General features: G+C 45.1%; 2 protein-coding genes across 4 annotated transcripts in view; one reads left to right on the top strand and one right to left on the bottom strand.

The window, feature by feature from the left end:
• The window catches only part of PAK5 (p21 (RAC1) activated kinase 5), a 198,780-nt gene that overhangs the window by 38,040 nt on the left and 137,997 nt on the right, over positions 1 to 22,743 (top strand). For all 3 annotated transcript variants that reach the window (XM_027653870.1, XM_027653871.1, XM_027653869.1), the window contains one exon: positions 210 to 284. In XM_027653870.1, coding sequence (XP_027509671.1) covers positions 236 to 284 — 49 coding nt within the window. In that variant the 5' untranslated portion in view covers positions 210 to 235. The remainder of the gene's footprint in view (positions 1 to 209; positions 285 to 22,743) is intronic.
• On the bottom strand, positions 4,207 to 17,135 carry LOC113952131 (D-beta-hydroxybutyrate dehydrogenase, mitochondrial-like). Its single transcript, XM_027653876.1, has 4 exons — positions 16,799 to 17,135; positions 10,973 to 11,125; positions 8,043 to 8,173; positions 4,207 to 5,347 (listed from the first exon to the last, which is right to left on the bottom strand). Exons 1-4 carry the CDS (start codon positions 17,133 to 17,135, stop codon positions 5,000 to 5,002), a joined length of 969 nt encoding a protein of 322 aa, XP_027509677.1. The 3' UTR covers positions 4,207 to 4,999.

Here is a 22,743-nt window from a genome sequence, read left to right as displayed (position 1 = left end):
CTCTCAACTTCCCTTAGTGCCTAATTTCCAGATGCCACAGCCCAGCCCTCAGTGTTCCTGTCAGGGTCAGTAATCGTGTATGGGATAACTGCAGTGAGACTCTTTGTCTTGTTCCTATCTGAGTTTGGCCACTGAATCATTTGCAAATCACCTCTAGCATTAGAAAATTCAACAAAAATTGGTTTTTGATGTGAAATCTCTTCTCCCAGGGAAGTGGTGACACGCAGCTGGAGCCATGTCCAACAGCATGGAGAGGCGGGTGATGAAAGCCCTGGGACTGTGTGGTGAGTCACAAGAGAAAAACATCATTTTAGCATAAAGTACTTCATTATTTACCCTGCAAGGAGTGCCATTTGTACAGTAGCTATTTCGTTTTAGCACTTTGTTATGCAAATTGGCTGGATTGTTAGTCTTGCATTGTTCTGCCTTGGTGGATTGCTTTCCTCTTTGGAAAATAGAGCACCCAGGCCCTTCTCTTTCTCCTTGGTCACACTAAATGGATGATGCAGGCATGGCACAGCAGAAGATGTTCCCCTGCCGGTTCTCTGTAGAATTTGTGCTTTTGCTGTTGCCAAAAATAAGGAAACACGTGTGTCTTGGCCTAAGTAAGGCCCAGGGTAAGTTATCTTTTTTCATTTTGTAGAACAGCACACATTAAATGCCCATTAGAAAAGCTAGCACGTGTATTCTGAAATTTAGCCCAAGATGAAACTAACTGAAGATCCTGTCTGAAACACCTGCATGACTTGACTCTGGAAATTGTGGAAACGTATGAAGCAGACTGTAACAAGTAACTTAGTATGTCACCCCAAGTGTGAATGTACATGAACTGCATGTGTATATATTTGGATTTTTATGCTTGATTTATTTTGTCGTGGTGATCCGCTTTCCATGAGCTTTTTGAGAGTTACAGTAAGAACTCATGATGCAAGAAGCAAACCATCCTTTTTCAGCAGCTGAATATCATATTGGATGTTTCAAAGCAGTGTGGCTTCAAGAGCAGAGATGCTGCTCTGGTATTAGGGTACTGCAATATCCAAAATAAATAGGATCTAAATCCTATAAGAGAAACTCACAGTATTTCCTACCTTCAGAGATAAAGTTCACAAGAGAAAATTATTCCAAGGTCTGAAGCCTCAAGCTGTTGGGCTCTCTGTGGCTGACAACTCAGTTTTGGAGGAGTGCCAGGCTAATGCAGGAATGCAAGTGGGATGGTGCTGGTAAAAATGTAACTGACTGCACTAAGGAAAGAAAGGTGTAAACGGCCCAGAGCTTTAAACATAGCCCAGAGATTACAGCTCCCAGAGCCAAACCTGGGAATCACAGCACAAAACTGGACACAGTGTTCCCGTGGTCTGGTACAGACCCAGGTGTCTGCACTGCTTGAGTCTTCACCTGAGGGCAGGGCTGCCCAGAGGTCTGAAGGGGCAGGAATTACATGTGAAAACATTTCACTGAGAAACAAGTGGTTCCAAGAATTTGAAATACAGAGGCTGTGAGGTTTTGTTTGGTGCCAGCAGAAGGTACCATGCTGACAGCACTTACCCAGTCCCTCCGTGGAACAAGGGGAACAATATAGCTGTCATTTCAGTTGCTGTGTCTTTATTGTGCTGGGGTGTTTTTCCTGTGGCTGTAAAAGCACGAGGATGTTACAAATGTCCCACAGCCGACCTCTGGAGGGAGGCTGTGCACCACAAGGACTCTTGTGCTGGTTGGCACTGAAGTCCTGCTAACATCAGTGGGAGCTGGGCTGATGATGGCCTGACTTCAGCTGGAAGGTGTGCTTGAGGGTTGCATGGTTTTTACTTGAGCCTTTTACTGTGCAAGTAATTATCACTGTTATCCAGCTCTCTGGATTCTGATGCTACCGCAAAAAATCTGCTGTGTGGTGCATTCCACCTCATTCAGATTTGCCAGCTTGGGAGAATGACACAAATTTACACATTTGGCTAATTCTGAAGGTCATCTGGACTGTTTCAGGTCGCTGTGAGTTACACTGAGGGAGCATGAGATGAAATCAGGATGTCAATGTTGCTAAGTGTTGATACACTTCCCTGCCTTGCCCTTCCATGGCACTGCAGTGGGAGTGAAGTGCAGCTGTGTTGGGGAGGGGGAGTAACTGCACCCTCTCAAATCAGGGAAATAGTCTCCTTCTGGAAAGAACAAGGAACTTCTGGGGATGATCTTTGTTTCATGCAGCAGCACAGCCACCCCAGAACCTCGTGCTATATGTGTCTTTCCTGGGCTCCACTGTTTCTGGTTTTGGTGCCACTCTATGAAGTTGTTGATATCAACTCAGATCAACACAAAACCTACTAAACTGATTTTGCTTAACTTCTTTGCTGTTCTTTATAGTTCTTCTGTAATTGTTTACTGTCAAAACCAATGCTCATTCTTTCTACCACTCTTGGGAATAAACCTTTGCGTAGAAGGGAAAGTCCATGACATAACTTTTAGCTCCCTGATACTGTGTCCTTGGAGAAGAGACCTGGGGGAAAGCTGTGCCTCCTTTGGGGTGGTTGTTTTCAGGGGAAAAATTAACTTTTTTTTCCATCACCATTTCCTATGAGGGTCTCTTTCCTATTCAGCCCAGGGATTCTAAAATCATTCCCACTACTTTTTTTTATCATGTTTACTTGTCTAAAGCTGTGCCTTGGAACACATATAACTCAGTGGGAGGACTCCAGATGACTTTCAGTGGGTTGTTCTGTTAATAACTGAAGCTCTGACTCTCTCTGGATTAGTTCTTTATATGCAGATCATGTTAAAAAGCTGAAGGGAGAGAAGAAAGATAATAGTGTTATAGCTGTTTTTCACTTAGCTTCTACTCTGATGGGTTAGACAGCAATGAAAATACAAACTGCCTTTATTTGTCCCATTGGTTCTCACCCAGCCTGTCACAGTACCCTCTCTAAAACCCTGTGCACTGCAAGTTCTTAGTTTTCAAGGTGAAAGAATAGATGTTCTGGAGCCTTGCTCATCTGATGTTACAGGAGGCTACTGAAATATTGATCACTTGCTTCAGCCTGCACACAGCAAATAAAGGAGGAGTTTTCAGTTGGAAGTTATTTTGCATCTGCAGGGCAGATCTGGTGGTGCTGGCTCTGAGCAACTTAGTGCAGTAGCTTTTAGAAATGTAAACAGAAGGGAGACAGTGCAATGGGAAGTGACATTGTTTTTGAGGCACAGAGAAGCTCCTATACCCTGGGCCTGATGGAGAAACATCTGGGTTTCAAAGCTGCTTGTGGAGTTCAGTGCTACTTGTTGTGAAGAAGGGTAATCTGCACTAAGAACAGATAAGAGCATGAAAGCAATGCTTCCAGAGTAATGTAAGGCTGCTGAAATCCCTGAGGTCAAGCAGGGAGAATTCCTATACAAGAAATCCATTGGTTCAGTTGGAATAAGCCTTGCTCCTGTTCCCTTGCTTGGCCTTGCTCAGTTGTGGTTAAATGAGGAGAGGGATGATAATCATCTGATTATCTTGCTGTGGAACAGTTGGGAGCCCAGGCTTGTCCTCTTGCCAATGCCAGCTCCAGGGATGGGTCCAGCATTTGGAAAGAGAAGTAACATGTTCCACAATCTCCAACAGGTGCAGTGGCTGTTCCACTGCTGAGTGTACCAGGAGAAAACCTGGAATAATCAGTCTGTTTGCTCATCCTAGCTGCCCAGTTACCCGCTGGGGAGAACATTAACTTTTCTCAGTAATTAATCTAACATATTAAGAATGACTTCCAGGTATAGGATGCAATTTCTGGTTCAGACCAAAAAGGGTTGACCATGTCAACTTAGAGCAGAGTCTTTGGTTTGATATGGGAGAGCTGGCATGGGGGAGGCTGAAGCTCCACGCTCCTGCCCTGTATCTACCAGTGTCACCACAGTTGATTCCAGCTGTTCTGGGATCTTTTGGTCCCAGAGTTCTTGGATTTTGTGCCATGCCACAATCAAGCCAAATTTAAAACTGTGTATGTGTAAACCAGGAATCTTTCCCACAACAGCTGGTAGGAGACTGTAAGTGAAGCCACCATGCTCAATCACTCTCATAGATAAAAGTTACTTAAGTTCCCCTCTTCTTGTTAATAGATACTTCATCAGGCCCTATTCCTTATAATGTAGCAAAACCAGAGCTCCAGGCTGAATATGTTTTTTCTGAGCTCCAGGAATACTGATATCTGTCACCTTAGATTAACACATTGATTAATCCAGACATCAGGTAAAAGATAGAGTTTATTTAGGATTAAATACTCATTTATAAATAAATGGAATATGCGGCTTATTTTCCGAAGCGTTTGATATATTGGCTTTGCTACAGATTTGTTCAGAACAACCTGAAAAAGGCTTGAACTGTAGTTAGCCAAGACACTGTTCCCATATTACAACTTTATTATTTATAGTATCATAGAATGGTTTGGGTTGGAAGGGACCTTAAAGATCATCTATTTCCAACCCCCTTGCCACGGGCAGGGACACATTTCACTAGACCAGGTTACTCAGAGCTTTGACACTTTGGCTACAGCCACTTAACTCCATTCAAAGTATTTCAGGGTCCATTGCTCATTCCTAACTTTTCCATAATCTCTCCCTATCACCTCTAAATAAATGGCTGCTCAAGTTTCCACAGCTAAGGTCTTTTCATCTCTGCTGGAATGACTTCAGGTGTACAGTTGCCCTGCAGGATGTGCTCCATTTTGTCTGCATCGTGTCTGTAACACAACACCCTGCTATTGCAGTGGAAAAAGCTGCATTAAATTTTCTAGGCAGTATCTAAAGCAGTGCAAGTGGCCTTTTTTTTTTTCCACACAGGAGAGATAAAGTTACCTAGACAAATTATTTAATTTTACACAGGGAAGGTCCTTTATATTTTTTCCCTGTGAATCAGTGACAGTTTTGACTAGGGAGACCCTCCAAAGCTTGTATTGGTTAACTGGTGTCATTATAATGCCTGGGGGCATTAAATTCAGCTCTGAATTTCACATTTTGAAAACTGCCTCACCCAAGTAGGCTATGCAAGTTTTACCTTACTCAGAGCATAAGACAAAACAGAATCCATCACAACAGTGGGGAATAAAGCACACACAAACACCAGTGCCTTTTCCTTCAGCTTTGCCACCATGTAACGTGCCTTCGGTGCAGGAGATGTTAAAGCATCTACCATGGCATCCACAACCTCGTGGCCATTGGTGCTTCCTTCACTGAGAATGCTGTTGAAAAAGTTTGCCCGCTCCTGAACGTACTCCTTGTTGTAAACAGCCTTTTCCTCCTCGCTGAGTTCGCTCCAAATCTCCTCGGCGCTGACCGGTGGCTGGATTCTTGTGGAGCGCGCGTAATTTCCTGGCTGAATAATACAGACCTGGGAGCAAGATGTAAAACTTAGCAAGGTGCAATCAGTCATTGTGAATTCAACTAAATCCCACAGTCAGTGGAACAGATCAAAAGCTTTCTGCAGACAGACTTCTTCCGGAAAATGCTGCTTTGTTGAAATTTTAACCTTTGAAACTTGACTGAAATCAAAGTGTATTCCCGTGAAACGTTTAAGATTGCAGAGGTGCTTTATTCTGACTTCCTCATTTCACTCTGATGTTAATGTTCTTGTTTTGACTACTCAGCACACCCTCACAGAATGCAATAGTGCATCTTTGATTTTTATAGAATGCTTAATGGTATAAATGTTTTGACGATACTGAGACAAAGCTTTTCAGTATGACTTTGATGTCTCCAAAGTGGAATATTTTGGATTTTTCCCTCAGTGGAGAATCTTGAAATTGATAATTTTTTTGACCCAATTTGGGACAAAAGGAGATGTCAAAAAAATTAGAAGGTCCTGGGGAAAGAAGTGCTGTTTTCCCCAAGTAGGTGTAATTAAAAGTAAACTAGGTCTTGTCAGCCAAGTAGAGGGGGAACCAAAGCTCCTGGTCTGCCTCTCACTGAAGGTGTCAGCAAATTTCTGTGGGTTTGTGCACATGTAGATTTAAATTGAGAGCACACAGGTCCTTTGCTGCTCTGCCTGTTTTCCTCGTGTGTGTTGTTTCTGAGGCTTCTGGGGAATTTCGGAGCAGGCTGAGCACTCACAGTATCCATGCTTTCCCTCAGTTAGCAGCAGGCTTGTTCAAACTATTTGTAGATGTGCAACATTAAAAGCTCCTTGGTATTTGACTGACCTGATTTCTACAGAGTGTAACACAAGGTGAGGAAAACCAGTGCTGAGCTGTGTAGGAGACTTGGGGATGTGACAGGTGCTCTCTGGGAAGTCTGTGGTCACATAAAACCTTAATGTCTCCAATCTGCCACCCAGCCCATCTACCACAGCTCCCACCTGTGTGTCAGTGCTGGCAAGGGGCTGCTCTCAGCCTGCAGGGCACATCTGAAGGATTGGGGGCAGATCCTATTCATGGGGAGCAGGACAAACTCCAGCAGAGAAATGGTGTGCACAGCTGGGGCAGCTTATGCTGCCTCGGGTAGGTTTGTCCCAGGACATCTTTAGGAGTCTTCCCTTCTGGTGCTATTTAGAGAAGTGTCTGTTATCAGCCAAATTAATGCCAATAGCAAATCTCCCACATTTATTGTAAACAAAGGGGGTGTAAAAACTTCCCTTTTTTTGAGTTGGCTAGAAGAGAAGGAGAGATGGTATTTTTTTCCATTCCTTGATTTTCTGTAGCTTTTCTAACGGAAGACAAGTACTTTGATTGCTGTAGGCAGCCAGCTTGCGTGGCCAGGGTTCAGCCATAGCTCCATCTGTTCCTTGTCACCTCTGTGCAGCTTTCTCCTGAAAGGACAGAGGGGACAACAGAGCAGGGGAAGGGAGCACAGGGAAGCAGGACTGTGTATTTTGAAGACTCTCCACAGGGTAGGTTCTCAGGCAAATGCCAGCCAGCATCTTGCATACAGCCAGAAACAGAAAAATAACTCTCACGGACGTTCTGGAAATGTTTGTCAGCCTGGCTCACTCTGTGTGCTGGGACTGTTCCAAGGAGGGGAACAGTAAAAATCCCAAAACTACTGAAGTAGCTAACTTGTTAAACTAAGCTCTTCCATGCATTTGAGATTATCCTCAGCTAATCAGTTGAAATCCTCATCATGCTGTGGGGTATTAGGATCCATAAAATCACTCGCATTTTATAGCATTTTATAGCATTTTGTATTTATCCAACAGGAGTGGTAATAGGTGCATAGCTGTAATTTTTTCCCAACACAAAGCTTCTGAACAATGCTGTAAATCTGTGTATGTAAAGAGAGCACCAATGTAAACCCTCCAGGGTAGACTTTTAGGGTTTGAGAAGAGTGTTTCAACAGTAGAGTGACTCCAAGGAAAAAGCCTGGTGAAGCTTCTTAGTGATCTAAGCTTCAAGTTTGACTATCAGTGTTGCTTAGGCAGGGCACTAAGAGCACTCTTAGAGCCTCTTAGGTTAAGAGAATAAAAACATAATTACTCTGCACAATAATGCCTCTTGCTGTTCTCACAAAAAGGAAGGAGCTTTTAAGCACTGATGTTGTAAGAGAAGAGAAAGAACCCCTCAGGCAGGTGACAAGCCACCTCCTCTCTGTGCACAGCACTCAGGGTCTGGGCTCTTTGCTCCTGCAGCCACCCCAGGGAACATTTGAGTTATTTGGTGCTGTTACAAGCTCTGTATGGAATATGGCACTGCTCAGGCAGGCCTGTGTCAGGAAGTTTCTCCACTGTAGAGAATGTGGAAAAAATGTGCAAGTTCCAGTGTTGGCACACAAACCTGCTGTCCCACAGCTTCTCAGAACTGCAAACATCACATAGGCCTGCTGTTCTTAGTGATTTCCAGCTGACTGGTAAGCCACAGAGAAACCACCTCTTTCCAAAGGGAAGCTGCACCCATGGATTCAGTTCTGATCTTTATCTTTGTCACTTTGGATGCACGGAGCTTACTTTGCACAAGATTGGATACCATTTTGCATACACTTGTTCCCTTGGCCAAAATTTCCACCTTGTGCTGGTTTGGGGATGGGTCTTTCTTGTATGAAAATGAGTATTAGAAATAGCATGGAGTTTGACTCAAGGTACTTGTTACATCACTTACCTGGACACCAAACTTCTTCATTTCCAGTCTTAGAGCATCACAGAATTTTTCAATTGCTGCCTTGGTCATGGAATAAATGCCATTTCCCAGAGTAAAATAAGCAATGATGCTGGACATGAAAACAATACGTCCTGGAAAGAAAATAGTTCAAATCACATAACTTCACTCTCAGTCTTTAATGTGGAATTGGTTTACCTCAGACTTTGAGCTGCTAATTCTGTGGTATTTATGAGGCTGCTTTACTGCAGAGTATGACAAAGCTGGGCAGTGTGAGAATTCGGTCCCAGCACAGAAGTGCACTCAGCTCTGTAGGCAGAGAGAACTTCACACAAAAATCTGCCCTCCTTCCATCTGGTGACAGATGCTGGACCAGGCAAAGTTTAACACATTCCCAGCACGCTGCTTATTCCTTCTGAGTCTGACACAGGGTGGGAAAGGTGGAAACAAAGCAGTCCCCTAAAAACTTCAGACTGAAAAGCAGTAATAAACCACTGTGCTAGTAAGAAGAAGACTGCAAAGGAGAGGAGAGGAGTAGATGGTTTGCCCTGAGCTGGATATATGGTTACTAATACCATTTTCCTGTGCTAATGATGTCTGTGCACTGAGACACGGCTTTATAACTGTGCACACAAAGTCAAAGTCAGACTGAACACTGATAAGCCTCACCAAGAAATGTGACTTGACAAAATGTGTGCAGCATTACCCTGCTTTGCTATAATTTCCCTGATCTGTGCTGCTTTCCCCCCTTTATAGCTCCTGCTGAGCACAGGCATGACTTTAATAGCAGAGATTTCTGATCTGAGGCACTGGGCTGTGCTTCATTTCCATTGTTTACTTGTCAACTTCTGTCACATAGTCATACCATAGAGTAAGGAATGTGTGAATGTGGATATATAAACACCAGAGGTCAGGCAGAAGGTGGCCTTGTCTCTAACAATGCAGAGAACAGAGCTGCACTCCTGTTGCTGCCACAGATGCAGATACAGCTGGGCCCCGTGTCCGACCAAAAGGAATAGGGTTGTGGGATGTCAAAAGGGTGTCATGGGAATGCTGTGAAATCTGTCATTCTGAATTAGGTTCCCTGCCTTCCTACATAGTGTCCTGAATAAATCTTACACTCAGTAAGAGGAAAAGAACTACCAGCTTACTGATCAAGATGTTGCATGAGCTGACTGGGCAGGCTGGAAAAGATAAGGGGAAATGTTGCTCCTCTCAGGGTAGGACACTTAAGTTCTAGGCTAGAGGGCAATACCTCTCTTTACAGGTACTAATGATCTTGAAGTTTTTCTTGGAATAGCTGCCCATCCTAAAATGGCAGCAAGCCCCTTCCTTCAGGGTGAGTGATGGTAGAACAGCCTCTGCCTCCTTTGTCCAGTAGCCAAGTTATTTAGGGCCCACATCCAGGATGGGAGACATAATTTTTCTTCTCTCTTTGCCTCAGGTAACTGAAACTCAGCTTTCCCAAGAGAACACACTAACATTTGTAATTCAGGCTTTTCATTTGGAGAGGTCACTTGCTGCACCCAAGAACGTGAGCTTTAGCTGTCCTGGCTTTTCCTGCAAGGAAGGAGACAGGAAACCTTGGGTTTTTCCTAAAAGTACCCTGGCCTCCTCTCCTGCGTAGATGGTACTTGAAAATGGAGTGCAGGCAGTTAATCAAGGCAGCATTGTCAGCCAGGGGTGAGATGCAGAGTGCTCCTCTGAGCTAAGGTGCTGTGTATGTGCAGCCATGCAGACCTCAATCTTCTAAAAGTTTATGCATTGTACTTAATATCATACACACAATTAGTCCCCTTTGCTTCAAAGTAACCCCGTGCAATTCAGGAAGTCAGAGAAATGCCTCTGGTGGATCAGCATCACAGAGTTTTAGCAGTAAGCAGGACATCACAGGAAAAAAGGGATGTCTCCCTGTGTAATGGCCACATAACACACTCACTGGGTATATACAATAGCACATTCTTTTACAAAAACACATCCAGCTCGCAGTATTTAAAGGCTTCTTTCTTCTTGTGTCAGAATATCATTAACCAAAGGCAACCAAGCAGAAAGAAGCAGAGTAGCCAGAAAGAAAAGGGGATGCTTTTATCTTACCAGCAGTTTGTGTAGCAGTGACATTTGGGGCTTCCAGATGAAACTCAGCCCCTCCTGTGCCTGATGCTGCACACACAGAGCACAAATCCTCATCTCTTACAGCTGACACACACAAGCTAAGCAACAGTGGGAGAAAGGAAAAGGGTATCCACTTTCCCAAATACAGATGGAGACAGGTAGGGAACAAACTGCAGAGCAATTGAGATGTGCTGCCATGCTGGAGAGGGTTATGAAACCATTTCTTCTCAGAAGAAAGGATAAAGCCCACGAGTGTGGAGGCCCATGCAAATGCATTTATCCCACTGGATACCTGTGTGTCTCTGTATGACACTGTTTCACATACTTGAAGTCTCCTGCCCCAGGTCACAGAGAGGATCTTGTTAGACCTGGAACTGGAAGCTGGATGTCTCTAGTTCACCTCTGCAGGGTCATCCTTTCTCTCCTAATTGCCAAACAGTAAAATAGTAAAGCCTAAGTAATAACATTAAGCAGTTCATTGGATCTTTGTGTTTTCTCATTGTCAGTGCTTACAAAGACTTGCTTGGGCTTAGTGATCTCCTGTAAACATTTTTCCTCTCTTTTTTTGAGTCAAACACTGAGATAAATCCTTATTTTTAAATACTTCTATGTACTGCAAAGACAGAATCTTTAAGGATATTTTTTGCCCTTATGACTTTACCCTCTTTTCAGGATCAAGTTGCTCTTTCAGGCCACACAGAAGGAGGCTGTCATTTCAGTTCAATGAGAGACAATTAAAGCTGCTTTTATAGATGCTACATTACCCTGATTATAGTAAGCTAATTATTCTACAACTCTAAATAACAGTGGATTAGCATTACCCTTGTATTTCCTTAGAAGGGGAAGAAATTCCAGGGTTGTCCTGATGCTCCCAAGGAGATTCACATCTGCAAATTTTTCGTATGTCTCCATAGACAGCCATCCTGTCTCACCAAAAGTTGATATTCCTGCATTGTTGACAAGCCCCCAGAAACCTGTGGAAGAGAAATGTCTCAACAAGCATCTTTAACTGAGAAACAACCACCACCAGAAAACAGAGCAACTCTGGTGATTTGGACCCTTGGAAACAACCATATAGTTGTGTTATGTTTTTGTCTTTTCTGCTTGTAAGCACAGGTGTGTTTTGTTTGATGAAGGAATGCAGTTGTGGCCATTATCTGGACTACATGGAATGGTTTGGGTTGGAAGGATGCTTAAAGATCACCTAGTTCCACTGCCCTGCCATGGGCAGGGACACCTTTCATATAAGTCTCAGTGCTATTTAATAATCACTCACTTTATAGTCATCTTAAGTTATTTATGAGTAATATGATCTGGGAGGCTAAATCTTACTGACAGTGTGGTGTGCCATGATATTTTAATTACTTTAATCCCACTGTGTGCTATGAGCAGCTTTGTGAAAATTATATTAAGCAGTCTAAAGGCTAAGGGGGACTATTTTCAAAGTGACCGACTAATTTAGGAGCCTAAGTCTTGGATCCTTTTCTAGGATTTGAGCTTTGATTCCTTCTGAAATCAGCCAGAATCAGGTACATGGGTGCAGCATTGGGTAAGCAAGCAAGGTCAGTGGCTACAGTGTTTTTTAAATTTTGTGCTCTTAAACAACTTTATTACCCACATAAGGACAGGTTTTGGTGCTCAGGAGCCCCACCCTTTCAAACACAGTAAGATTTCAGCGTTTACAAGCAGAGATTTATTGGCAGCAAAGCTTGTTCTGACAGAACTCTGTGACAGAAAGTTTGAAGCCCTTTAGCCCAAAGCCACAGCACATTTCATGTGAGCCCTGCACAGCGTTAACAAGCTCAGCTGCTGGAAATGCCTGTCTGTTGAAGTGAGGGCTGCTCAGGTTGGAGCTGACATGCTGCCTAAATGCTGATCAAGCCATGCTGACTTTCCATGCACAGATCTGTAGATGTACAGTTTTGAAAACATTTCTGTTTCCATCCTCAAATCATGACTGGCAGGGTTTCTGGGGTGACCAGCAGCATAACTAAGGAGTACCCAGGGCAGCCTGACCTGCACTGAAACAGCTGCATTCGCAGCTTAGTTCTGCCAGCCTTGACAACTGGCTCATGCATTTCCTTCAAACAATTCCTATGTGTGTGTCTGAGGCAAAGGATTGTTTTGCCATGCCTTCTACAGATCTCTCAGCCTGGGTTTCCTGGGGGGCAGAGCGGGCCTCAGTGCCTCTCTGCCTTCCTCTGGACACAGAGTCTGGGGCAGGGGTGTGATGCTGACCCAGCTGGAGCCTCCTGGACCTGTGGTAGCAGAGTTATTCTCGGGGGACATTTGATCACCCAGGAGAAGGCACTGCAGAAACGCTTGGGCTGAAGCCTTTTCTTTCTAATCTCCTCTGACAAAACTACTGCAATGATTCCATGGTATCTTGGTCCTTCCAGAGCCCTACCAAGAACTGCCAATACTAGATTTCACTCACAACAATAGCTGAAACAAAATTTTTGGAATTAGTCTGTAGAGCAGACCTCTGTAAGCTTTTCTAACATATATACACTATTTTATTACCTATTCAAACTGGTGTTTAAATAGAGAAAGAAACAAAGTTCTTTTAGTGAACATCTCATTTGCAGAGCAAAATGCTCAAGATCAGGAATTTACCAGCCAGAACTTGGATAACTCTGTCCTGCAAAGAGACTAAATCACTATTCAGCAGCCTGTCACACAGCAATCCTGGACACTGTACCTCTCTTGTAACTTCAGATACAGATGGACTGATGTCCAAGTAATGCAGCAGTTTTGTCTGTACTCGCTCCTTTTCCATGGCTCCAAATGTTAGCAGACAGAGGAGAGGAAATGGACCAAAAAATTGGCCACTGGAATTGGGCACTTTACACTTCCTTCTTCCCCCCTACGATTGTCCTGTTGCTCCAGACCTTTCCATCATTTTCTGGCTTTATTTCTCCTTCTTAAAACAGAACCAGCCCCATGGGACTTACCTCCCAGTAAAATGCTTCAAGATCAATGGATTAGAGTCCTCTGTGAAAGCTAATTATCAATATTTTTTACTTGCACATGATCTGATCCGCAGATGGATCGAGTTGCTGCACATCCCATCTGTGTCTGCTCAAGGCTGGAGGTCTCTGTACTCAGGGTTATTTTTACATGACTCTAACACAACACAAACTAAAGCCTGGCATCACTGTAAAAGCTATTCCCTGATATCTTCAGCTTTACCTTTTCTAATTAAAAAAGTTATTTTCCTTCTGCCACTGCGCCCTGTGCAGCACAGCAAGAACACTTGCTCCAGATATCCCTGAATTCATTAGGGCTTCGGAAACACAGCCATTGAACTTCAGACAATTGATTTTCTTCCTCTGAACTGTGAACCACAGAATCTGGCTTGCAAGGCTTAAGTTTTCTCTCCAGCCTCCTGTGCTTCAAAGCCTCCAGGTGGTCAGTGTTGGGCCCAGCCTGTGTGTATGAACAGAGTTCACAGAATAATGGCCCCTTCCTTCTCCACGGTGGCCAAATCCCAAGAGGGGAGAAAATCTGGCCTGAGTTAAACTGAAACAGATTTTATGAAGAGAAGATTAAGTAAAACATAAAAACACATTTTGCTCAGGGTCAGCTCAAAACATTTTGTTTGCCCTAAAGCAAAACGTATTGTTTCTTTGAATGTTTTGGCATTCCTGAATGGGAAATGTTCTGATATTTTCCAGAATTTTTCCTGCCACTTTGTTTAGTTGAATCAATTCTCAAAATTTGACCCAAATAACAAACAGTTCATTATCCCCTTATTCCACTTTCTCAGAATATTTCCTACCTCTTAAGAAACAACCTGCCCAGCTCCGTACTCAGGGTACTTGAATCTGCTTTGGTCTTTCTTTTCTGAAATGTTTGTGGTAAAAATCAGTGCTGTAAATGTGTGTACAAAATACATTGTATATTTGCTTAGACAAAAGCAGCTCAGGTAACCTAAGAAATACAGATGGAAATCCAGAAGGCCAAGGCACAAGAATCAAACAGCTGAAGGAGGGAGATGTTTCATTTCCTCAGTGTCCATGCACAGACACTTTAGGAAAAAGCAGCTGATGTTTGGTGTGTCAGACTGTCAAAACAGAACTCATTCCAAGCCCAGTTTAGGAAGAGGGGTGTTAGACTATGCTACAGCAGGCAGGGAATAAACAAACTGGGAAACGGGACTGGACGTTGGAAAGTAGGATGTCGGAAAGCAGGATGTCAAAGAGATTTCCACTGATCTCTGTGTTGGGAAAACGGATCCCGAGGACAAAGATTAAAAGATACGGCCACGAATCTAAAGAACCACTTTAGGAAACCAAACTTAAGATTAGTGAGGCTTTCAGGAGAAGGACAGTAGCTCTCACATAAGCTCCCCAATAATTTCTACTTCGTGACATGCTGATCAAAAGGCACATATCCAAAGTCCTTTTTTAGGCCAAAAATGTACCTGATGTTTTTCCAGAAACTCTTAAAAGTCCTGCTCCTATTCAAGTCAGTCGAGCTGTGTGCTTGCAAAAGCTTTTGAAAATTAGGCTGTTTCTGTGCACATGCCAACACACAGCTAATATCTGAATTAGGCCAGACTCCCTAAACTCTGACAGGTATACTTGGGATCACTGATCTTTGGAGCTTCTCATCTAAACCTGAGCCCATGTGAAAATGGTGGACTCTCTCCCGAGAGATTCCAAACCCATACTAAAGGACGCTAGCCAAAGGAAGAGAAGTGTGATTTGCCATGTTCCCAGTGAAAAATGAAGAGAGGGAACAACCCCCTCAGTCCGTGGCAATGCAGGGTGGTAGCAGGCCAGATGAGACTCCTGAGTTTTATTTATGTACATTCATGAGTCACCATCCTTTGTATGGAATATTATGCTGTGGTTGTCTTCATTGCAAGGATGAGTCTATTTGTATAGGGAATCTGGGCTAAAATATTGTACCATGGCTGAATTCCATGAATATAAAATCTTAATTAAGTGGAAGACAGTACTTAATAATCTTGGAGTAGGAGGTAGGACTAAAACTAATATCTTTCCCTTCCAGCTAGCTACATATCACCCACTCACAACAGGCAAGAAAAGGAGGAGAATTCCTGTCTGCAACAGAAGAAAATCAGAAAAATTCTGAGGTTTGCTGTAGAGCCTAAGAGAGTTGCAAATCAACATGCTCCAAAGGCCTGGTCTACTTCATATTGACTTTAATGTGCATGAACTTTCTTCTTTCTAAGCAAGAAAGGACTCTAAATACTTTAGAAATTCATCTTAATGGGTGCACAAGCCATAAAAACAAATAAAGAAAAAGGAAGGCACCAGAGCCAGCAGTTTCATGGAGCAACAGTTACTTGACTCTAGAGAATGAGCTACATACCACCAAATTGATCTGTCATCCTTTCAGATTGACGTAATTTCACAGCTCAGAATAGAACAAATATTTATAGGGAAACAAACCGTGAAGTGGCAGAATATCCAGCTAGGTGTGTTACCAGTAGTTTGGATTTCTGCTCTACCAGCAAGTTAGTCCTGAACTGTGGATTCCAGGGTCTGCAGGACAGCATGAACATGACACTGCGTGTGAACATGACACAGCACAGGTTGTCAGAATTACAGGATAAATCATCTCAAACCCAGAGTTTCAGGTGACCCGGTCCTCATGGAGCCTGTAAGGGCTTTTGTGAGTCATCTGTGTTGTGTCTGCAGGTTGACAAAAAGCCTGAGAGGGGAGGCCTCTTACTCTTAATCAGATAAGGTCAAGATCAACCATAAATACACGCACTTAAGGAGCGGCGCCTTACTTCACTTCTCATTTCATCCCCTTCCCAATGTGCAAATGAGCCAGGCGGGCAGAGGCCTTGCATTTCATCACTGCTCTGCGTGCTTTATTCTCCACTTTTATGCCCTGTGTGAGCAGGAAGTATTTGTCTGTAATTCTGAGGGAAACAGCCTGAGGAACGTGCTCTGCGCCAAGTGATCCCCGGAATCACCCTGGGTGGCTCTCGCCCTGCAGCCCCAGCGGGAAAGGAGGTTCTGTGGCCCCATCACCTGCGCTGTGTCACGTGTTCTAAAGGGATAACCCAGGATTTAGGTTGTCTGCAATTATTCTGAAGCTAAATCTATCCATTCCCCGGGGTGCACTCTCCCTGCAGGGTGTGTAATCGACAGATTTCCCTTTCAGTAACCCTTCCAGGGACTAGCCTGGCCAACCTCAAGTGGCTCCGAGAAGCAGCTGCTCTGGTATGGCACGGCCGCTGCCCTCGCTGCATTTCCTCTACTTATTCCCTCTTTCCACGAGTCTTGCCCAGAAATCCATCACGTTCCCACCCCTCCACGCCTGCACAGCTGTTCTGCGCTTCCTCTGCCGTTCCCTCCTGTGGGATACCTGCAGAGGGGATCCGGGGACGCTGCACTCGGGGAGTTCCTCTCCTGGTGGGAAGGTGAAGCTGTACCAAAATCGCACCCACTGCACAAAAATCGGACAAGCCCCAGTTTGTGTACACACCGAGGCATTTTTAACACAAAGTATTGTTGTTGTTACCCACAGCGGTAACTGCGATCAGCACCATCAGCGACGGCGCTCCCCAGTCCAGCAGTCCCGGGCGAACCGAGCCGCCGTCTTGGGGACCCCGTGGTCTCCGAGCCCCCCGCGGCCGCCCCGGCCCCCCCGTCCGGCCTCACCTCTCTCGGGGAGGTGGCTGAGCACCATCTCCTTGGCCTCCCGCACGTCGCGGGCGCGGGTCACATCGAGCCGCAGGACTCGCAGCCGGCCGGGCTCGGCCGCCGCCTCCCGCTGCAGCCGCCGCGCCCCGTCCCCGCCGGGGCAGAGGCAGCCGGCGAACACGGTGAAGCCCAGGCGGTGCAGGCGGAGCGCCAGCAGGTGCCCGAAGCCGCTGTCACAGCCCGTGATGAGCACTGCCCGCCCGGCCGGCTCCAGCCGCGCAGCCCCGCGCCGCCACCGCCGCGCCAGCGGCAGCAGGAGCAGGAGCAGGAGCAGCAGAGGGGCCGCTGCCCACATCCCGCCCGCGCCGCCTCAGCCCCGCCGTCTGGGACAGAGGGAGGGATGGAGCGCCCTCCCCTCTCGCCCGGCATCTCCTCCCAGCCCGACATGCCCTCCCCGGCATCTCCTCCCCCGGGCAGCGGCCGCCCGCAGGCACCGCCCTCGCTCCGCGGGCGTGCGGGGTGTCCGCTCCCTCCGAGCGCCGGTGGGGAGCGGGAGCGGCGTCCTGGGGGAGCCCGAGGCTCGGCAGGGGTCTGTCCCCGCTGGAGTCTCTCGCCGCTTTTAGTTTCGAGCAGAAAAGCGCGGGCTGTGAGCATCGTGCCATGGGCAGCTGGAGCTGCGCCGGCGAAGGGGAGCTGGGCTGTGCCGAGAACCGCTTGCATGGACAGTCCAACTTCTCGCTCAGCTGGGTTTTATACCGCCCCAGTGCTACAGACTGGCCGCAGGGCATGAAACGAAAGCAGCATGAGTGTTTCTAATCGGTCAGATGGGGATTTCTAATACAGCTGCACTATTACGTTACAGTCGCTATATGTTACGTTTTATGTTACATTATAGTATTAAACCGATGTGGGGTTTTCATGGCTCAGGTCTGTGTCTGCTGTTATCTCAAGGGTCCCTACATTACTCCATGGTGGAGGAAAATGTCTGCTTCTTGTAGGCTAAAATGACAGTTACACATTGCTGAAAAAAAGATCCCTGAGAGCTAAAATTACAGGAGAAATTTGATTAGGCAGTGCTTACTCTGCCCTTTCTTTTGTATGAGCAACTCTCCAAGCAGCTATTGAAAGGGATACTATGTCATATCTGCCTTCTCTGAGTAAAATGAAATGATTGAGAGAAACAGATGCCTTTATTAATTGTGATTTAAAGTTGGTTTGTGAAAAATACAAAGGGGCCGGAGTCATTCATTGACATACAAGCAGTTGCAGAGGAAACAGGAGGCCTTAACACACAGAGGGATGGTCCAAATATTTACCTGAACTACATCCCTGCAGCAGCCTTGTTCATATTTAGTGAATAACCTGTATCTGGTTGTGGCAGAGGGGTTTCTGAACTGCTGGTGCCCTGCTGCCCCTGAGTCTCCAGAAATGACATTGTCCCTGCAATCAGCCGTGTTTCGTGTTTGCTTGGGGATCCCTTTGCACTGACAGAGAGAATTTTAATGATATCTTAGGGAGAAAGGCAATAATCATTGTTTGATTTGCTTTTCCATGGACCAAGACATTCCTGTGTCTGTCGTCCTGCTGGCAGCACATCTGTCTAGATTTACTTTAAATTGTTCAGTGCTCTCTCTCTCTTCTGCATTGCTCAGGTCTCCAAAGGCATTGCATTATAGGACTCAAAGCCTCAAGAGGCTTGGGAAAGGATGTTGTGCTTTGCTGCTGGGAGACAAAGTAGGACGTGAATGGTTAAACTCAAAGAAGATATCCAGATATTTGTCCTCAGTAGGATTTATTTGACCATGCTCCATCACACTGGGAGATGCTGCCCTCTTTTAGCCTTCAAAAGATCATTGAGTCTTCTGCAAATACATGAATCACGAAGATTTATCTTTACATTTAAAAAATAATTATGCAACTCTCCAAATCATGAGAGTTGATAACAGCCTGTCCTGCAGCCAGCTTCCCTGTCTGGTTCCTCCTGGCATAAGAAGACAAGGAGGGATTCCAGATTCACCTCCTCCATGCCTCCTACCCACCTCTGGTCCATGTCTGCCAGTCTCTCCTCTCTCAGCTTTTGTGTTTTGTTAATAACAGGAAGAAAGTTATGGATTACAACTGTGTCCTTCACAGTTAGAAACAACTTCTGGACTACCTAGTCCAGGAAGTGAGGCCACTTAGGTCTACAGTGCAGTGTATTGGCAGTAAAACTCTATTTGTTGGGATGGTTTTCCTCTGGTTTGTAGTATTCTGTTCTCATATAGACATATATGTGTACACACAGGTATTCAGGCCTGTGTGTTAATGTGTATTTTGAATTTATGACTGTATTTTGTCTAGTTTCTGAAATCTCTTTCTCAAAACTCCTAAATTTTTATCTCTGTCTTAATCTGTTCTACCTCTTATGCAATTCCAGTTAGTTGTGGATTACCTGGAACAAGTTTAAGAAAAGGTCTGGATTTTGAGGAAGTCAATGAGGAAATGGAAGATGCTTAGAGCCTGATGGGGATCTGAATGAGATCGCTCCTAGATTATGCCCAGGGATCTTCCACTCTTCCTGAGAGCATTTCTGGGAACAGAAACCTGTGAAGCTTATGCTTAAAGCTTTATGTCACCCAGTGCCTTTCACAGGGTGAAATAATGAGTTGCTGCACTTAAAAACTGAAGAACGAGTTTCCCAGAGGCATCATGATACCAGTTCAGGTGATTAGATAAGCAGATATTCCTAAGGACTGAGTTGCTTGTGGAGGCAGTTGTTCCACACATTGGAAAACCAGGCCATTTCCAGAAGTGCCAAACTATGGATTTAAGACATTTAAGATTAAGTTCCTCTGGAAAGGTAATACTGCTCAGATCTTACCAGCTCTGTTAGTTTTCGGTCTGAAGCAAATCAGATGGGAAAGATGACACTCGGAGTTTTTTGTTGAGCAGAGAAGTGTTGCCATGTTGTCCCTACCCTCAAAACACAGACTTTTTCTAAAGGACTCTCAGTTTCTTCTCAAGGAATGGCTGGAAAGCACCGTGATAAAGGAGAGCTGGGATGGGCTGTGTTCCCCTGTTGCACCCCAGGACTTCCAGCTTGATTCCAGGGAAGACAGATCTGCTTTTCACTTTGTTCCTGAGCAGAGGGTCGGTGGCTGTGAGGAGCAGGGCTTGCTATGGGACATTTAAATAATATGCACAGATCTTTGTCCAGCTTTGCTCCAGTAGAAACCAAGATACAAGGGAAGGGAGGAGACAGTGTAGTTTTCCCCTGCCCTTAATCTCCTTATATTTGTGCCATTTCTCATGTCCAGTCACCTCTGCTTATTTTACCCATGCTCTTGTTCCTGTTCCCTCAGCCCCCATCCCTGTACCCCTCCTGGCAGTCTTATCACCAGTTGGAGCTGTCTCAGGATTTGCCATCTGCCATTCCCAGTGGTGCTTGCCCTCAGGATTGGGTAGGAGCAGTAATGCTCCTTGGTGTCTTTTTTAGAGCCTCAACTCTCCAGCAGCATGTGGAAGTCGTTATTATTTTTACTTTCTGAAGCAAAGATGAAATTCTGCTGTGTTTTCAGGTAACTGCAGAGCCATCCTTGGTTTCACAGGAATCACTTGATGCAAAGTGCCTCTTGTCAAAGCTTCACAAAAATGCTGAGAATGTGACAGAGTACCTCCCAAAAGCTCCAAATAACCAAGAAAACCTAGGAAACAATAAATACAGACCCCTCTTTTATCATTCTAATGCTTCTGGAGCCAGTGTCATGATTTCTGGAGTGCAGGATCAGGATTTCTGACCCGTAGGATCTGACTGTGTCACACACAGTTCACCAGGAATGCGACTCTTCCCTTTGCCGTCCATTGGGTCTTGTCAGCTCAGACCCCTGACCATGCAGTGTTCCTCTTGCTCTTGCACAGGGAATAGCATGGAATGCTGCTGGGCCTTTCTGATACTGGTGAAAATGATACTTATCCAACAGAAGGAAACATGAAACTCACCTGGAAGTTCAGCAAAACACACTCCTGTGTTCCAGCACTGACACACGAATGATGCTGCTTGCTGCGACCATCCGAAAAGCTGACACTGAATTCGCATCTGCAGGCAAGTTTCTTAGGACTGGGAAGACTAGCTTTCCAGGAAGAAGATTAAAATACTGTATTTTTTGATGCAGTTAAGCAGCCAAAGACATTGTGAACAGAAACGCTTGCAGTTTTTAGAGCTGGCAAGCAGCGCGTCCTAGTTCGGGGCTCAGCCAGCAAAGGCTCTGCCGGAGTGTCAAAGGAAAGGAGCCAATGGGAGGTTGTCATTCCATGTAATTAGACAGGAGCAGTTGCATGTGGGCTGTGCATGGGGAATATCGAGTGTTTGAAGACTAAGCAGGATGTCTGGTTCTGTATAATGTGATGAGCTGCATTAAAATCTTACTGCGTATTTTTAAAGAGCCTGGGCCCAGTCGGCAAAACAGATTTAGGATGCCACGTGTATTGCTCAGTGTGTCAAAAAAGGGGGGATGGCTTCTATTTAAAAGGCGAGGCAGGAATATCTTCTACCCATGAAATATTTTCAAACACTTGTCACTGCATACAGTGCCCAGTCTATTCCAGAGATTAAGTCTTCCATTTGTCAGAAGTTATTTTATTAAGTCCCCAGGATTAAGTCCTTTTGGCAGTATTGGAGTAGTAGCAAACAAGGAAAGAGAGAGACGTGAGGGAAATTCTCTTAGAAGCAGGAAAATCCACTGTCTCCTCTAACCTGAAGTGACTGATCCTCTTTAAACTGGAACACCTCTGGCTCAGGGACAGATATGTTGTGGTTCAGCTGGTGTATCTTCATGCATGGGCAGTGTGGAAAGTCAAAAGACGCCCTATGCCTTCCAATTAATACATTCCAGAAACAAACAAAAAATTAAACTCTGTTTTATCTCATTTCTAACTTGGAAGACAAATGTGGGATGATTCTGACTTGAAAATGCTACTGCAAAATGATCCAAAAGGAGTAAGAATGCTTGGACTGCTTCTCCACACACCCTCATTTCTCTCATGGAAGGACCAATGCAGCGTAGCAAACAGAGCTTCAAGTGGAGGTGGAGGATAAGGATGAGGGGAGATCAAGTTTCCTTCTTTTCCTGATGATCAGATCTAGGAAGGGCTGAAATCAAAGTGGTCTCCTCCAGCACATACTTTCACTTAACCACACAGTGCAGACATAGATTCCTCAGGTAAACTGCTTTGAACCTGAGGATTCCTGGAAAAGAGGACCAACGTAACAAAACTAGGATTTATCTGTGGTTAAAAGTTAATTTCGTTGGAGAAACGGGGTCTGTTTGAACACAGTGGCTCTTCCCCAGCATCTCCAGATGATGAAAAGCCCTTACACTGTCAGACTGCTGGGAAATACCAGTGATGTCAGAGTGCTGATGAACTGATCCAACATAAACATTAGAAAATTTTTAAATCATTTTACCCAAGCCCTAAATATCCCTCTCCAAATCTGCCCAGAATTAACTTTCAGTAGTTTTGATTAACCCTGTCTAATAAGTGCCTCCTTTCCAAGGGCGTCACTTACTCCTGTGAGGACAGGGTGCTCATGAGGGCAATTTTGAAGTCATGAGGCCAGTTCTGATTGTCAGACCCCTGAACTGGAGCCCAAACTTTCTGAAGTCCGTTCAAAGCTGTCTGATCCTTTGGGATGCCTGGCTGTGATGCCAGACCAGCAGTAGCCTGGAGCTCATACACTCGCATAGTCAGCGGGGTTTTAGCTTTTGTGTAAGAACTGTGCCAAGCTTGCTCTTTCTGACCAGTGTTCCACACTGGCACCTATGGATTTGCCTGTTAAAGCTCTTTTCTTTTGTGGAAAATCTATCCCACCAACCTTGTTAGAAGCTGAACAACTACATCATCTCTGCTCCTCTATAATAGTCCAAAGTCAGGCACCCGAAGGTTTGTGGTGCCCTTAGATCATCAGAGCAGAGTATTGATGGTAC

This window comes from Corapipo altera, unplaced genomic scaffold, assembly GCF_003945725.1.
Source record: "Corapipo altera isolate COAL_440 unplaced genomic scaffold, ASM394572v1 70, whole genome shotgun sequence".
In the NCBI taxonomy this organism is placed as follows: domain Eukaryota; kingdom Metazoa; phylum Chordata; class Aves; order Passeriformes; family Pipridae; genus Corapipo; species Corapipo altera.
Note: the sequence above shows the minus strand (reverse complement) of the source record. Positions and strands in the feature narration are given on the sequence as shown.

Excerpts from the sequence above, each read along its gene's own strand:
- LOC113952131 (XM_027653876.1), bottom strand. The coding sequence starts at position 17,135 with ATGTGGGCAGCGGCCCCTCTGCTGCTCCTGCTCCTGCTCCTGCTGCCG. Across the intron at positions 11,126-16,798 it reads CAGCCACCTCCCCGAGAGAG|GTTTCTGGGGGCTTGTCAAC; the intron begins GTGAGGCCGGAC and ends TCTCTTCCACAG. Across the intron at positions 8,174-10,972 it reads CCTTCTAAGGAAATACAAGG|GACGTATTGTTTTCATGTCC; the intron begins GTAATGCTAATC and ends TTTTCTTTCCAG.